This window comes from Chrysemys picta, chromosome 2, assembly GCF_011386835.1.
Source record: "Chrysemys picta bellii isolate R12L10 chromosome 2, ASM1138683v2, whole genome shotgun sequence".
Lineage (NCBI taxonomy): Eukaryota > Metazoa > Chordata > Testudines > Emydidae > Chrysemys > Chrysemys picta.
In genome coordinates this window covers 81,134,756-81,150,474 of record NC_088792.1, presented here as the reverse complement: position 1 = coordinate 81,150,474, position 15,719 = coordinate 81,134,756, and the positions used below count along the sequence as shown (strand labels likewise).

The 15,719-nt window shown below is 43.4% G+C and overlaps 1 protein-coding gene across 1 annotated transcript in view; it reads right to left on the bottom strand.

Moving 5' to 3' along the window:
• Window positions 1-15,719, bottom strand: part of LOC112061707 (collagen alpha-4(VI) chain-like) — a 43,576-nt gene that overhangs the window by 9,539 nt on the left and 18,318 nt on the right. The window contains exons 13-18 of the mRNA XM_065582448.1: window positions 14,808-14,843; window positions 5,501-5,563; window positions 5,254-5,316; window positions 4,285-4,347; window positions 3,007-3,069; window positions 2,223-2,273 (exon numbers count right to left, since the gene is read on the bottom strand). Coding sequence (XP_065438520.1) covers window positions 2,223-2,273; window positions 3,007-3,069; window positions 4,285-4,347; window positions 5,254-5,316; window positions 5,501-5,563; window positions 14,808-14,843 — 339 coding nt within the window. The remainder of the gene's footprint in view (window positions 1-2,222; window positions 2,274-3,006; window positions 3,070-4,284; window positions 4,348-5,253; window positions 5,317-5,500; window positions 5,564-14,807; window positions 14,844-15,719) is intronic.

Here is a 15,719-nt window from a genome sequence, read left to right as displayed (position 1 = left end):
GAGCATTTGGTGCTGGTCACAGTCAGGGATAGGACATTGGACTAGATGGACCTTGGGTCTGATCCAGTCTGGCAATTCCTCTATTCCTTGTTTCATGTACAGCATGCTGGGTCATAACATGAAAGGATTCCATGCTTGTAAAAACTACACTGGCTCTTTATTAAGAGAACTGTTTACAGTGATATTGCAACTGCAGCTAGAATTCTAGCCATGAGCACAGCAACTGACTTCCAGTGCCTCCTCCAAACTTTCCCTCCTGCAAACTGTGCTCCTCCCTCCAAGCAGGTTGCTATATTACTGACTGAAGCTAAATTGCAATAAGCATGTCCACATAAGGTTTTGAACCAGTTTAAATCTTTCTAAAACAGATTTAAGTTCAATAAGAGAGATTCTCATATAGACAAGGCCCAAGGTAGCTATCAAGGGGTTAAGTGATTTAACCAATAGAAATGTATTCAGAACATCCAGGGAGCAATTTCTATTGAAGCTGCCATTATCACCCTTAAGAGAGCTCAGGCTAACTGCAGCAGTCTGGTAAAAACAGGTAAATATCAATATTAACAGCTAACGTGGGTATGCTTGCAGGTTCTTTCTATATTTTTGAAAAACTTCCTTCCATTTGTCCTTCCTTTTGTCTCTTTTTTGCTTATGACCTTTAAATAGAACAGTTGTTGGGGATTAACTAGAGAAAATTTTTACACAGAAGACAGCAGATGCAGTGGAGCAAGTTCTGAGATTGACACTCATCTATTCCCCTCAGATTTATTTTTGGAAAAGATTTTTATAGTATTGTCTGTTGATAGACTCTCTTATTTCTTAAATCCAGTTTTCAGTGGATGGTGTCCAGAAATCTTTTATGATCATTTGTTGTATGCAGGGTTTTCTCTTTATTCCGAGTGATAAATATTCAAAATGATTGGGATGAATATTATGGGATTTTTGAATTATTATTGTTGTAAAATTTTATGGTTGGATTATTTTTCAAGTGGTTCCTTGCAATGTGTTACACATTTTTTGTTAGCAAATCAATGCTATCTCTGTTTACTCAGGAAAGGGAATTGAGCGAGAGCATCACAAGCTGTTTTTGCTCAAATTTCCCCCTTCCTGTGTCCATACCCAAAACAAAACAAAAAAACAACAACTAAATACAAATATCTGGGGAAAAGTTCACAGATTAGAGGGCCAGATCCTCAACTAGTGCAGAGGATTCAGAGTAGCAGCCGTGTTAGTCTGTATCCGCAAAAAGAACAGGAGTACTTGTGGCATATATGCATCCAAAGAAATGGGCTGTAGTCCACGTAAGCTTATGCTCTAATTCATTTGTTAGTTTGTAAGGTGCCACAAGTACTCCTGTTCTTAGCGCAGAGGAGTTATCCATTGATTCCAATGGAGCTGCACAGAATTATACCAACTTTGGACCTGGCCTTTACTTTGGATCTTTTATTGTAACTGGTTTCTATATTTTTAGAAGAGATTATTTAATTATTTTTGTAAATAAATATTAACTTAGGGCTAGATGGTCCCTACTCTTCCTTGCTGAGCATAAGCGCATGGGGATGCAAGTTCCCACTCCCTCTCTGCTCGGATACCCTTGCTCAACCAAGTAATGGCTCCTCAGATAGCTACTGCTCTCCAGCCACCACAGACAGGGAAGCAGCTTGACCAGTACTTCCCTCAATGAACAAATCGGTTGGATGGGGCAGGAAATGGGAAGACCTTTGGCTCTGCCCTCCACATATCAGCTAGAGTAGCTGGTTGGGTGCACTCGGGGGAGGGGAAATAAGCTGTATCCCCAAAGTCAGTACAATAAACTGAATCCCCCACTTTACCTCCACAACAAGGAAGGAATGGTACCTCTTTGAGCAACAGTTCCCTCCCAGGACTCCTCCTGCAGGGACACAGATACATGCCACCACTTACTTGGGGCTGAGAGACAGCTCTCCTTCCAACCCTTACTGACTGCTGGAGTCTGTGAATGGTGTCTGCACCCGGGCAATGTCCCAGGAGCCACTGAGCCAGAACTGGAGGTCACTACCACTACTGCAGCTCCAAATTCAGAAAGCCTGATACACAGGTACACACAACCAGGGATGGGATTAGCCTCTCACATTCTGGGGAGGGACTCTGACAGTGTCTGAAATTTCCTTGGTCACGACAAACAAATCTGACTGGTATCTTATTAGGCGTGACATTCCATGACTGAGACCTCTGCTTGATCTCACCTTTGCTCCTTTGCGTCCTGCAGGACCATAGCCATCATTGCCATCTGGGCCCTGCATGGGTTGGAAAAGATACTGTCAGTTAGTTTCAAATGTAGAATTAGCTGTACATTCAATACTCCACTGGCCTAAAGGAGCGCTCATGATTTTGGCCCCTTAGCAGCTATGGCTGATTATGTAGCGGAGGGTGTCACAGACACAGTCTAGCAGCTATGGCAAAAGCCATCAAGAGAGGATACAGCCTAAAGCCAATATCCTCTTCTCCAATCTACAGGGCACCTCACTTATATTTTCTCTCTTCCTCCAGGGGTCCGAGGGCAAAATTCTTCTCTCCAATCCATGACGAAAGAAATTTCCCCTGGAGCTCTTGAAAGGAGAAGAGGATGGGTCCTGTATGGAGACGGCATCCTGACTGGTATATTCATTTGCCTGGACTCCATAACAAATAAATATGATTGTAAGATAGTGACTTGAAGGTGAGAATAAGTTGTTCTGCTCTTCTGTCTGATGGGTGGCTGAAAAAGCACAAGTGTCTTCCTTGCAACAAACTAAAGATATATAGACACTAAGACCAGAACACACCACTGATGATCATCTAGTCCGACCTCCAGCATAACACAGCCAAGAGGGCGGTGATGTTAGTGTGAAGACTGAAAACTGAGCAAAAAGATTTGAAAATATCCCAAATGGACAAAAATAGAATGAAAAAGAAAATGAGATGAACTGCAAGGCCTCACAACTCCCAGCAGTTAACACAGAGAACCCGAATCGGAAGAGCAAAACTTACAGGCGTGCCTCTTGGGCCAGTGGGTCCCAGCAGACCCGTCTCACCAGGATCTCCAGGTTCACCCTATTATAATTTAAATACAAAAGATATTACACTTTTTATATTTGGCTTACCAGGGAGCATTTTGTTTTTAGTACAAGGGGTTCGGTCACTGAGGTAAGAGTTGTGCTTGCATTTTCTGCAGATTAAAAGATGCAAGTCATAAAAGTTCAATTGCAGACCAGACTCAAAGCTTTTACAGGGGCTTCGTCTCATAGTAACTGGAAGGCAATGCTGTGTGCACACGTGCAGCCAAATCCCACAGGCCTTACTCTGGCAAAATTCCCATTGTTACCAAACTGAGGAGACTGAGTGTGGCACAGCACTTCTTAGATGGTGACTTATTCCAGTAGGAAGCAGCATTATCTGGTGGCTACAGGCTGGAGACAGGGAGTTAAAATTTCTAGGTTTTATTCCCAGCTTTGGTCTTCTCACTTCCACTATCTTTACCTTAGTCTACCTCTGTACACATTGAGTTTAACAGTACCTACTTCAGAGAAGTTGAGAGGCTGAGTTAAGTAATACTGGTAAAGCACTTTGAAATCCTTGGATGAAACACCATGTATAAATGATACAGTTGCTTTTCTTTAATAGATTTAGACTACATATCAAAGATACTACCACAGGTAATTCAATGAAAGAAAAGGAGGAACTAAAAAGTCTTACAAAGAAACAAATCATAAATCAAAACCTCCTAATGTGATATCAGATCAAAAATGTGGATTTCAACCCATTTGGTCTAATATCCGCTTGACCTAATCATCCCCACAGTACGCATGCTTGGTGGATTCCAATGTGATGGCCACTGTCTTGCTTGATTGGGCACAGAGGGGGAACTGTAACACACTCATCTATGGGTTACACCTGCACCCCAGCACGCAGGAGCTTTTTGTGAGTGACCCAGGCCAGGATGGGAACCAAGGTATCTAGTAATTAGAACAAGAAATGGGAAGTCAGGTTCCACATGTATCATCCTACTGTGGCTCTGCCACTGATTGGGGAACCTAGAATAAGTCACTTAGGCCCTGATCCTCAAAGACATTTAGGTACCTAACTCCCATTGAAATCAGAAAGTTAAGTGCCTAAATACACTAGGCCTAAGCTTCGCTGCCCATATTTATCCATATGTAAACTATAATAATACTTACCTTTATCAGAGGGGTTTTGTGTTTGTAAGTTCAATGAGATCACTGAATGAAAGGTGCTGCAGAAGTGCAATGTATTTCTTAAAATGCTTACCTTTGGTCCTCTAGGCCCTGGATTCCCAGGAGAGCCTGCTGCACCTGGTGCTCCTGGATTAACCTACAATCAGAAACACAAATTAAAGGGTGCATTAGAGAAAAGCTAATGTTCACCAGAGCTTGGAATGGCTCTAGAAGTATTCATTACATTTGGCCCATCTAGTGGCATTTTTCAAAGCTTTCAGGAACCACAGTAATAGTGATGTGCAAAAGACAACCATGCAAATTCTTTTCTCTTTTCCATGTAAACACTTTGAGATTTCCAATACTCCTAAGATATTATTTGTTAAAGCATCATAGAGGCTATACATCCACAAAGTAACTGGAACTGAAAGCACGAGTCTCATCACACAATTGAAGTTTATGCCTAAATCTTGATATATTGCTCCAGATCCTGACTGAGTTTCACTGGTGTAACTCCACAGTAACACTGTTGAAGTCAACGGTGTTACACCAGTGTAAGCGAGAACAGAATTCAGCCCACGGCATCTAATAGCCCCTAGTCTTTCACCAGATTTCAGGCTTGAATCTCATGGGCAAGTCCCTATAGCCACTCCCAAATGAAAACTCTTACTAACTAAGGGTCAGATTCTGCCTTTAGTTACACTGGTGTATGCCCAGAGCAAGCAATGGAGTTACTCCAGTATACACCAGTATAATGGAGAGCAGAATCTGGACGTAAGTGTTTTCACTGTAACCATGAAAGAGCTCAGTAACACAAAGTTTCTCTTCTCTCCTGATTTACAAACCAACATTTGCTTTTCAAGTCCATTATTTTGGCACCATGGTCTAAAATGACTAGTGTAACGCTCTCATTTGAATGTTCATTACTAGGTGTTATAGCAAAAAAATCCTCCACTTACATAGACCTTATTTACAAAGGTCCAAATATAATTTTGAAAAACCACACTGTCGAGAAGTTGACAAGCAAAAGGTGCAAAATAAGGATATATTCTTTAAAACTAACCTGAGGGCCTGGTATTCCTTGTGGTCCTGGAGGGCCTCTGACCCCTTGTGGTCCTCTTAGACCCTGGTAGATAAAGGACATTTTAAAAAAATGTATAATGTTGTTAATGTGCCAGGGCAGAATTTCACCCAGGATATTTGAAATTGGTGTGAACAAAATATTCCAAAAGGAAAATAGAAAATTGAACCTAACGGCATGCTTTCTCCATACATGTCATGTAAAATAACTCAGCCTTTCTTTCTGCTACCTGTGATCCTTGTAGGCCAGGATCTCCTGGATAACCGGGTTCACCACGATCTCCTTGCCCACCCTGCCAGAAAGTGAGGAAAAAAAATCACTTTACTTCATGACACGTTTACATCTACAAATAAACTGATCAAGCAATATTACTGACGTTTTCAGAAGGCTACAGTGATTTGCAAGCATCAACCACCACTGAAGAAACATCAGCTGTTTGGGGGTCTGAGATGGATGGAGGAAAGGGAGTGGGAAAGGCTAGTTGTATTTGCTTCACATGGTGATGAATTCATTTCAACAGTGTCAATGTCAGCACTAATCTAGTGCAGCCCACTCAGTCAGTGCAAGAATTATAACTAGCCACAGTATAGAGGCGACAAGGGTGGTGGGAGTGGAGAGTTTCTTGAGCCTTCTTCCCTCTCCACATGCACACCTATATCAGACTGCTCATAATCTAGCCCAGCACTGAGAGTTTTCCCAGAGGTGGACACCGATATATGCCTCCCATTTTAATTCCAGCTGCTCAGAAAACTGCACCCCAAATCTTTGTGGAAAAATTAAGTTGTTAGTTTTTAAGATCAGCAGCGGAGTATCACTCACACAAAGCTGTCATCTGCACATGAGTCAGTTCAACTGACATCCGTGAGAAAGATCTCTTCATATTGTCTCTGTTGGACTGAGTCAAATGTATGAATTAGCTCTAAGCAGTTCTGGGGAACACTGGGGATGTTCTTTCATTGGGGAAATTATAAACATATGTCCAAGGATTCTTTGGAACTCAGGCAATTCCAAAAAACAAAGCCATGGGGAAAATTGGATTTAAAACACTATATTCCGCAGTTCTGAAGAATTCTACCCTCTTCGTACTATGATTGAACTGGGACAGAAATCAAATGAAAAGAAAAAGAAAAAACACACATGGATTTGAACAAACCTAGTGGTAGCCAAAGTTAAGATACTGCAACATTGGACATCTGTTACAATGCCAGCTGTAGAAAAATGTATGTCCCTCTATATTTTGCAGTATATGTGATTTTCTCATACAAGGCTGCCTTGTATGAGAAAAGGCACATTGGAGTTGGACCCAAAACCCATTGAAATCAATGGGAGGCTTTCTCTGACTTCAATGGGCTTTGGATCAGGCCCAGAGATAATTCTCTCTTTTTCTTATGTGTTTCCCTTTTTTCTTTATTTCTCTTTTCTTCCTTACCACTTTCTCTTTTCCTTTGCAACCCTACCTAAAACTAGTAGTGTTGTTCATGTGTACAATACACACTTCTCCTAGGCTCTAGCAGTCTTTCTGCCCAGTGGTTACCCCTGTCTCAGAATGGCTGCCTTTTGTACTTCTTGTAATCAAAAAGTCATTGTCACAGAGTATTTAAAGTCTGCCTTTTTTGTTTTCATGGAACACAGAAGCTGATTGGAGGTGAAACTCCAAAACATTTTCCTTTTCAGAAAATAGAAAAAAAAAAGTGCCATGTTGCTGCTGCATGGCAAAGTACTTTATTTTTTTTGTACCACTTTAACTCTAGTGTTGTCAGGTTAGCACCTTCTATAAGCCATTAAAAATAGTAAAACTGCATGGACATTAGTGAGTTTTGGCCCTCTCTGTGCAATTAAAAGACATCAGAAGTTCTTTGTCAGCCCTGATCACAAAACACTAATATCTGTCTTCATTTGAACGGCATTGGTTTTTTGTTTGTTTTAAACACAAAATCCTCCAGGCTGCCTGATCTAGTAGGAGCCAGATCCTGTGGTCTAAAGAAGGGCTGCTGAAGACACTAGATGCAGAGGAGGCCAGGCAGTTCTGCTTGCTGTGTAGGGAGGACAGCATGTGGGCCCCCAGCACTAGTGTGCGGTGGAGCTGTGTGCTCTGCATCCCGGCACATAGATGGTGTCTGGGGTGAGACGAGGCCAGTGGATCTATGACTACATAGAACCAGCACCAAACCTGCTGCGGAGGAGAGCAGCAGTCAGAGGGCTGCTGCTACCCTACAGTTGCAATGGCGAGCAAGGAGCATCTCCACTGTTGCTGGAAGCTGAGTCCGGGCAGAGGCCTTAGCCCTGAATGCCCATTAATTCACACAGATGGCTATTCTATTTTGAAAAGCTGGGATGTAAATAATTAAGAGGAATTTATGCCATTGTAATTTGTGTGGAAAGTTTTCAGTTGTGAGCCCAGCTTTGCCCCCTGACTTTCTGAAGAGATGACCACTGCCCTAAAAGGACTTGTCCGTTTCTGCACCCAATGATTTTATGAAGGAAGGTCAACATTTTCTCTGACAACCACCTCAGAACTCCATTGCTTACTAGCACCACATACCACATAGTACAGCCAGACAAATGACAACTCCCCTGACTCCCCGCCCCAACATTCTCCAGAGCTGTGATGTGTAATGGTCTTAAAACTGTCCTGTTAATCTCACAGATCATCAATTACTACTTTTTGGCTGAAGCCCTAGAGCAAGATGCAGTCCTAAATCACTTAGATTTCTGCAGTGACACCACCCCCACCCTACAAGTAGACATACCTGCCCTAGCTTGAACAATAGCAGTGAAGCCGCAGTGGCATGGGCTAGCCACTCAAGTACATCCCAGGATCCTGAGTGGGTTTGTACAGCCTGTACTGCTGCCCATCTTATTCAGATCAAAGCTAGCTCAGGTATATCTGCCCATGTGGCAATCAGTGTAGACGTAGTCTAAGCGGGTAGGCAGACAAGATGGATGGAAATAGAAAATGCAAATGAACGAACTCAGATGAGGGGTGGTGGCAGGAGCAGTAGCAAAGACCAGTGACAGCAATGAAAGGTAGAACTGATTAAGTGAGCAGCCTCAGGATGCATTGTAGGTAGGTAAGTGACCATATCAGTAGGTACAGTGGAAAGGTCATGAAAGACAGAGAGAGAGGAGCCTTAAACACAACAAGGGAAAAGGGCTTAGAAGCCGGAAAAGATAGGGGACCCCAGAATCCAGGAGAAAAAAAAAGAGTAATGTAGAGCAAAAAATTGACCCTGAAAATGAAAAAAAGGGAATACTGTGGCACAAAGACCCCTTGGCAAAGAGTCCCCTGTTCTTAGCAAACAACTCTCACCTCAGAGCTGACAAACTCACTACACCAAGCACATCTTACAGGATATTTATCCATAAAGCATAACATGTAAGGTATCTACAGAAGGCTTTCACTACACGTGTCTGACGAAGTGGGTATTCACCCATGAAAGCTTATGCTCCAATATGTCTAAGTCAAGTCTATATGGTGCTTTTTACAGATCCAGACTAACACGGCTACCCCTCTGATACAGATGGTTTGTAACTTTTCAAGATTTATAATCATTGCAAGATGTGTGTACGGGTAATATTTAAGGAATACTGTATTTATATTGAAAATATGCTTTAGAGACTTGGAGCAAAAGTTGGTCACCAGGGGATAATGTGGCTGAGTGATGGCCCCATTGGGACTGTCATCCCATCCTGTTTAGCTGGTGATGTAATGCAAAGCTCTATTGTTTAGCCTTTCGCAACACTAAGACTTGCAATGTGAAATCATCAGAGGCTAAGCATCAAAACCACTTAACGGTAAAAAAAAATATATTATAACAAGACATGGCTTTGCCCTGTCTGTGAATAGAATCAAAAGGCTGTTTTCAGTGTAACACGGGAGGGAGAAGCAGTCTTTATCCATTCACCCATGTGGAGCTGGGATGTTTTCGTGAATGTTTGGGGCCTGCTTTTTGTGGAACCAGCCCGCTCTGCAACAGATTGAACTTTGGGAGACGGGGCAGGGGATAGGAAAGGTAACAATTAATAAGGGAAGAGTCAGGTTTGCATTTTATGATTTTGTTTTGTATTGTAGCCATTTCCATCACTGTCTCTCATTTCTAGTTAAGTCTTTACCTTTCTTAAATAGACCTATTTTTGTTTCATTATAAGTGCTCAAAAGTACTGTGTAGTTTACAGGAGCTGTAATTTAAGGTAACACTGGTAAACTGGGGACACTGCCTTTGGGAGCAGAAGATCTGGGATTTCTGTGAGTAGCTAGTGTCAGAGGCTGGATATCCAGGGGAACGATTCAAAGGGACTTAGGGACTGGGGTGCACTTACTTTTAACCTACAAAGTGCAGACAGAGCTGTCATAGCCCAGAGGATAGCTCTCAAGTGGCTGAAGGGCTGGTGGTGTTACAGAGCTGACATCCAGCCAGGCACAAGAAAGACTCCCTCATGCCAGAGGCGAGGGCTATCAAGGTGTCTCACCGTTCTGGGTGCCCCAAGAACTGTCACAAACACATAGGATCAGATTCAGCCCTGGTAGTGAAAAAGGGCTGGACAGTGGCTGGATCTGGAATTGGATCCCTGGCATACATCAGCTCCCATAATCCGTTCCTGTGCCACTCCCTCCAACCTACCCTGTAGGGGGTACAGGCTGAGGGTGAGGGATGCTGCACTCTGGCTACCCTCAGTTGGCATACAGTCTCTTGGGGACCATTGCCACACAGCATAAAAGGTCAAAATGCTTATAACGGATTCCAGCTCTGAGGTCCCTGGCCAGGGAGCCAATGAGGCAGAGGTTTCGTATTTAGATATAAACTCACAATGCATGTTGTGAATGTGACAAAGGCACTATCTGAGGGCTTCACTGGAGACCAGACTGTAGCTGTCATTTTCCATTGGATACTGAATTTGAATCAGACAGCCCCGGATGTCACAAACTCGTGATGCCTCCCAATAGGTCATAGCAAGCCAAAGATCAATGCAGAGCGTGAGATCCATCTCCACCAACAAAGAGACCCCATAAGCTACTGGGAAGTGCAGAAGGACAAAAACTCAATAGGACTGTATATCTATTCAAAGACTGGTTGGCTGAAGAAAGTGATATGCCATTGAAGAGACTCTTCTGTAGCCTACATTTTGTTTGCGTAAATTAATGTTTTATTCAATTTTGGATGCTATTGTTGTTTATTAAGTTTCTCTTTGTGCTTGGCAGTCCATTTACATTTATTCATAGCATTCTTTTCCTTGTGTTGGAGAAACCCTGCAGCCGTTAGTCCTTTATCATGCTCCCTAATGGAATTGCTGCCAGAATAAGAAGCAAGTAAGCATTTCAGTGCATATCATGTGCACATGGGGGAAAATGTGACAAACTCATGTACAACTCAGCAGCTATTTCCAGGTGAACTGCAATGGATTTTTGAGGGGCTAACTCCACACACACACTCACACACAACCTGAAGAAAAGCTACAGTGCTGTGGAACAGCTGTACCACAATTGCTATTTGAGCCCAGCGGCTGGAAGTGTGCTAACTGCCCCCGCATACCAAACCCACCCCCAGGCAGTTCCCAATCACTGGAACCACAGCTGCATGAATTGGAATGAAGGGGATTGCCCAGAGAGTAAATCAGGAAAGAACCTGGCTCTTACCATTTTGTAAGAGATACAGCCATGTATAGCATCATGTATTCAATAAGGTGGTGGAGCTCTGCTCTCTCCCGCAGTGTAGGGCAGGGCCCTAAAGGCACAATCTTAGCCTGAAGATAGTACCATAGAGCCAGAGGCAAAAGCGCAAAGCTTCTCTACATTTAATTTTTGTTAAGACAAACAAGTGAACAGCTCTGGGAAATTGCTTGATGAGATCTAGAGAAAGATGCAGACTAGTAAAAGGAGAAATGAAAAATCAGAAAAATTATTATCCAAAACATATGAAGAATCAGAAACATCAAGACATGCTTATTGAGACACTATATTTTTCCAAGTGATCATACATCACCAACATCATTATTTGTACTGACGGAGCACCTAGAGGTCAACCAAGAACGGGACCTTACTGTGCTAGGTGCTCTACAGAGTAATATGATGTCTGCCCTTAAGAACATAAAACCTAAGCAGACAAGACAGAAGACGGGTAGGGTAAAGGGATATAACACGCAAGCAGAATAAGCAAAGTCCTGGTTTATAAACATCATCACAGGCCCGCCATATTTTCTTAAGGTACAAGGGAGAGGATTTGTTTCCCTGCTTTTAAAAATCACAGAACCGTCTTGAATTTCTTCAATGTTATCTTACTTTTGCCAGCTCATTATTGGATCCATCTGCTTTTAGATTTTCTTTGGTAACTGCATTGTTGAAGTGACTCCTGAGACAAACAATTCTTTTTCCGGTACACTACCTAAAACTTAACCAGCGATAAAATGGAGACAGAAACATCTTCATCAGTTAAACCTCTCTACAGTGTTTCTCTTCTTTGTTGCATTGCAGGGGTTAAACAGTGCGGTTCTTTCCCGGCACCTCCAATCAGTAGTAATTACTGTGGTACAATTGTGTTCAATCTATTCCTGTAACATGTCTGGGCCCAATAGTTTGGAAGTTAATTTTTCCCATCAATTCCACTAGTTCTGGAATTCTCTTTCTGTTGTAATTCACAGAATTCTATATTTTAATATCTTGGAGCTGATTTGCTAGGTCTGTTTGCAATCAGAACATAGCTGTTGGTTTTGGGGTCAGGGGATTCTTTTGTTTGTTTGTTAGTTTTAAATGAAGCTGCCTTAAAAACTAACAACCAGTTTGAAGAATAAATTATTATAAACTTGCCCTGAATCAATTTAGGCTGGAAATCAGAAAAAGGTTTCTAACCATCAGAGGAATGAGGTTCTGGAACAATCTTCCAATAGAAGTAGTGGGGTCAACCAACCTACCTAGCTTTAAGATGAAGCTTGATAAATTTACAAATGGGATTGTATGATGGGTCACCTGTGATAGCAGTGGACTGGACTCAGTGACCCAGGTGGTCCATTCCCATCCTATATTTCTGTGTCTCAGATGCATATCTACTAACCCTAATCAAGACCATCATCGTTCCAGCACTTGGAATTTCTCTTCCTGGGCCGACTACAATCCTGTGTGTTATTTTTGTGAGCACCAGAAGCAGTTCATGTGTTGCTGGTGCTAGAGCTGGATGAAATTTGGAATTCCCAGTTCATGGGGAAATTCTGCCATTTCAAAATTTCCTGCAAACTGGAGAGTCCAAACTTCTCCATTTTGGAAACAGAGTCTTTCCAAAATCAAATATGCTCCCCAGATTCCACTGTCCCCCAGCTCCAGGGCAGACCACAGGGCCCAGCAGGATTCCAAACTCCCAGGCCAGCTGTCTGCCCAACTTCCGCAGCTTGGGCAGCAAGCTGACCCGAGAGTCAGGCAGCCTGGGGAACCAGCTGGCCCAGGTGTCTTGCTCTGTGGCTGGGAGTCTGGAACCCTGAGAGCCACAACTCGAGTCAGGCCTCTTACTGCTTCCAGGCTCCCTGATGCAATGCCAGGCACCTAGACCCTGAGAGCCAGGGCTTGAGCTGGGGCTCACAAGGCTCCCTGGGCTGCTACACTCCTGGTTCCAGTGGCAGGAACCTGGAACCCACACTAAGCTCGGAGCCAGGGCTCGCAGGGCTTTCAGGCTCCCAGCTCAGCAGGAGAGAGTCTGGATGTCCTGAGATCTGAGACCTCTCTGGCTTTAAGAGTAAGCTAGATAAGTTTATGGAGGGAATGGTTTGATGGGATAACGTGATTTTAGTCAATTAATCAACAGCGTGCCATCGCTGGTAAATAGTATCAATGGTCAATGAGGGTCTGGCTGGAGAATCTTGCTGCATGCTCGGGGTTCTACTGATCGCCATATTTGGGGTCGGGAAGGAATTTTCCTCCAGGGTAGATTGGCAGAGGCCCTGGAGGTTTTTCGCCTTCCTCCGCAGCATGGGGCGGGGGTCGCTAGCTGGAGGATTCTCTGTGACTTGAAGTCTTTAAATCACAGGATTTGGGGACTTCAACAGCTGAGTCAAGGGAAAGGGGGTGGGTCAGCTTTTGTGGCCTGCATCATGCGGGAGGTCAGACTAGATGATCATAATGGTCCCTTCTGACCTTAAAGTCTATGAGTCTATTTTCAGGACTTCCAGGCCACAGAGCTAGAAGACAAGCCATAGTCAGAACCAAGGCTCCCAGGGTTTCCAGGCTCCACATTCTGATACTGGGAGCTGGGAAGCCTTGGGGTCCCTGGCCCGGGGCAGACTGTCCCCAACAGCCCACTAGGTGAGCTGGCAAGGAAATAACAGGGTTCTGTTGGAACTGTGCTTGTGACTCAATGAAACTTCATTTAACCTAAAGTGTTGTCACAAAACTTCTCAGGTTTGACTCATTGCCATTTTGCAACAAAATTTGGAAAATTTCCAATCAGGTCTCATTGTTGGTATCCCTGTAGTGGAAGAAGAGGGAGCTCTGGTTGTGTGTGTGTGTGTACGCATACACACACACACACACACACACACACACACACACACACACACACACATACACCTGGCAGACGTAGAAGGCTTGAAGGAATCATTGACCTCTGTCTTGCCTTGTCAACTGTAGTGCAGATATTTACAAACCTTCAGCCGAGTTTTGTGTTGGTTTTAAGGAGGCTTAATATAGTGGATCTGCACCAGCCTGCCTCCCTTCTTCTCAGTGGTCAGCTCTTGCCCTTCACTAACTTTTTAATTTTTAAATGGTTGAAAAATATGTGTAAGCCTTAGAGGCTAGACAATTCTCACATTCTTATCTAGCAGTGATTATAGCCCCATTATCTGATAGCAATGGCACGAGTCCCTTGGCTTAGCACCAGAGGCAAAATTCTGACTTTGGCTATCCATATGCAAATTTCATCAGTTCAAATGGAAGTTCCACTTGCATATCCCAGTGGGAAATTTGGACATCTACCTTCTGGTTTGATTCTGAAACCTTTGTTAAGCAAGCCTGCAAGATGGCATTTTGTTGCTTTACACCAAACATGACCAATCCCAGTTCTCTGTTATCACATCGCTATACACAGGGCTGGCGTAAGGATTCTTTGGACATACCCCACATTTAATGAGGTCATTTTACGTAGAAGTCTGTGTTTTCCCAGGTAAGGACTGGAGAGAAAATCATCAGGTCCCTCAGCCTTGTGTTGCAGGAATGAGCCCAGCTGCTCATTCCTTATAACCTAAGTGATTGACTTACCTCAGCTGATGTCAGTTTGACAAGGCTACCGTCGCAAAAAAATGAGCTAGAAACAGACTTTTATTTCAGGGAAAGCTAAGATTCTCCTTTACATTTTTGGCCCCTCCAAATCAAAAAGACCTCTGGTCGGGTGTTTCCTGGGACCTAAAGGCTGAGTAGGCTTGCAATGGACTTCCTGATTCTTAAATACTTGTGTTCAGTTTCTGTGATCACACTGAAAATATCCCCTCTAAGACAGGCAAAAGCTCAGACTTGAGAGAGAGCTATGTACACACAGCATATACTAGTAATCATCACTGACCTTTAATCCCTGGGGGCCTTGCCGACCTCCTGCACCCTAAGAGGGAAAGACAAGTGCAATTTATCCAGAACTATGACCAGTAAATGAAAAATAATGGCCCTGGAGCCAAACATGGTACATTAATGGGGAGGAAATGGCTATTCCCAGACAAAATACCTTGGTCAAGGTGAAATTGAGGTTGAGTGTTCGTATCAGTAAATTAAGAGTAGAAACTTTACAAGAGTATTACATTTATCAAAATACAGTCATTAGAATGGTAGGAAATTCAGAAGGAAGGTATCTAAACTGCCTTCTCCAGGATGACTTTCCCATTCCCCATCCCCACTGCTAAGGTCAGCAGAAGGAGAGTCCTGGTTCCATGCATGTTAGGCAGTGGGGACTGTGTTACTCCCCTAAGTACTCTGCTCTCCCTAGCTTCCTTCATGACCATAGTGACACTGTTAAACATCATGGAGGCCTTTTGGGAGCTAACCCAAGTCCAGGATAGGAGGGACCAGTAAGCAGCCCATTCCTGAGCATTAGCAGGGCCATTGCCTTCATTTCCTTGGAGACGAAGGAGGTTCAGCAAATATCCCCTCAGCCTTAATAGGCTCCTCTGACTCCAATGAGTCAAAATAGGCTAGTCAGCACCCAGTGAGCTTATATAGGCTTGTGGGGGGAGTAAGAAGCTTACTAAGGCTTATGGGTTGGCAAGGAGGGATTAGGCTTGTCTTTGGTGACTTTCCCAAGTTTCTAAGGCTCATGGAGGGTCCAAGGTCCCCACTGAGCACAAGGCTCAAGGGTGGTCATAAATCAGAAATTCCTTGTATGATATATTTAAAATTTGGTAGAAAACAGTTATCTCCATCACAGACCGACCCTTCCAAACTTGAGGCCAATATACCTTTGGTGTAGATTTTTTGTGGGGATAAA